Raw genomic sequence first — 551 nt, 5'->3', positions numbered from 1 at the left:
CGGGAGGGGGGCACCGGGGATGGGGCACCGGGGACGGGAACGGGAATGGGACACCGGGGATGGGAACGGGGATGGGAACGGGAATGGGACACCGGGGATGGGAACGGGAATGGGACACCGGGGATGGGAACGGGAATGGGGCCGCTTCATCCAGAGTGACCGGTGTACAGGGGACGGGGAACGGGGACGAACGGGAACGGGAATTGGGAGTGGGAACAGGAACAGGGCTGGGAACAGGGCCGGTTTCTCAAGAGTGAGCACTGTAGGGACTCTGGGAATGGGGCTGGGAACGGGAACGGGGCAGCAGGAAGAGCAGGCACGGAGGGGGGACAACGAGAATGGGGAGAGGGGGTAGCAGCAGAGGATTTGGGGGCTCACTCCGGCGATGATGGGGCAGTTTTGGGGTTCTCAAGTGTGAATTTGGGGGTCACCCCTTTGTGTCCCCCCCTCCCCAGGTAAGAACATCGTGTGCATGGTGGGCGCTGGCATCTCCACCTGTGAGTGCTCTGGCTGGGGGGGGTCCCGGGGGGGCTCAGGGACCCCTGTGGTGG

The 551-nt window shown here is 65.2% G+C and overlaps 1 protein-coding gene across 1 annotated transcript in view; it reads left to right on the top strand.

The window, feature by feature from the left end:
• The first annotated feature begins 145 nt into the window (after positions 1-145).
• LOC102031922 (NAD-dependent protein deacetylase sirtuin-2-like) overlaps positions 146-551 on the top strand; it is a 3,076-nt gene continuing 2,670 nt past the window's right edge. Inside the window, exons 1-2 of the mRNA XM_031065693.1 lie at positions 146-164; positions 456-497. Coding sequence (XP_030921553.1) covers positions 473-497 — 25 coding nt within the window. The 5' untranslated portion in view covers positions 146-164; positions 456-472. The remainder of the gene's footprint in view (positions 165-455; positions 498-551) is intronic.

This window comes from Geospiza fortis, unplaced genomic scaffold (genome assembly GCF_000277835.1).
Source record: "Geospiza fortis unplaced genomic scaffold, GeoFor_1.0 scaffold1149, whole genome shotgun sequence".
NCBI classification, from domain to species: domain Eukaryota; kingdom Metazoa; phylum Chordata; class Aves; order Passeriformes; family Thraupidae; genus Geospiza; species Geospiza fortis.
This window is presented reverse-complemented; position numbering and strand designations above follow the sequence as displayed.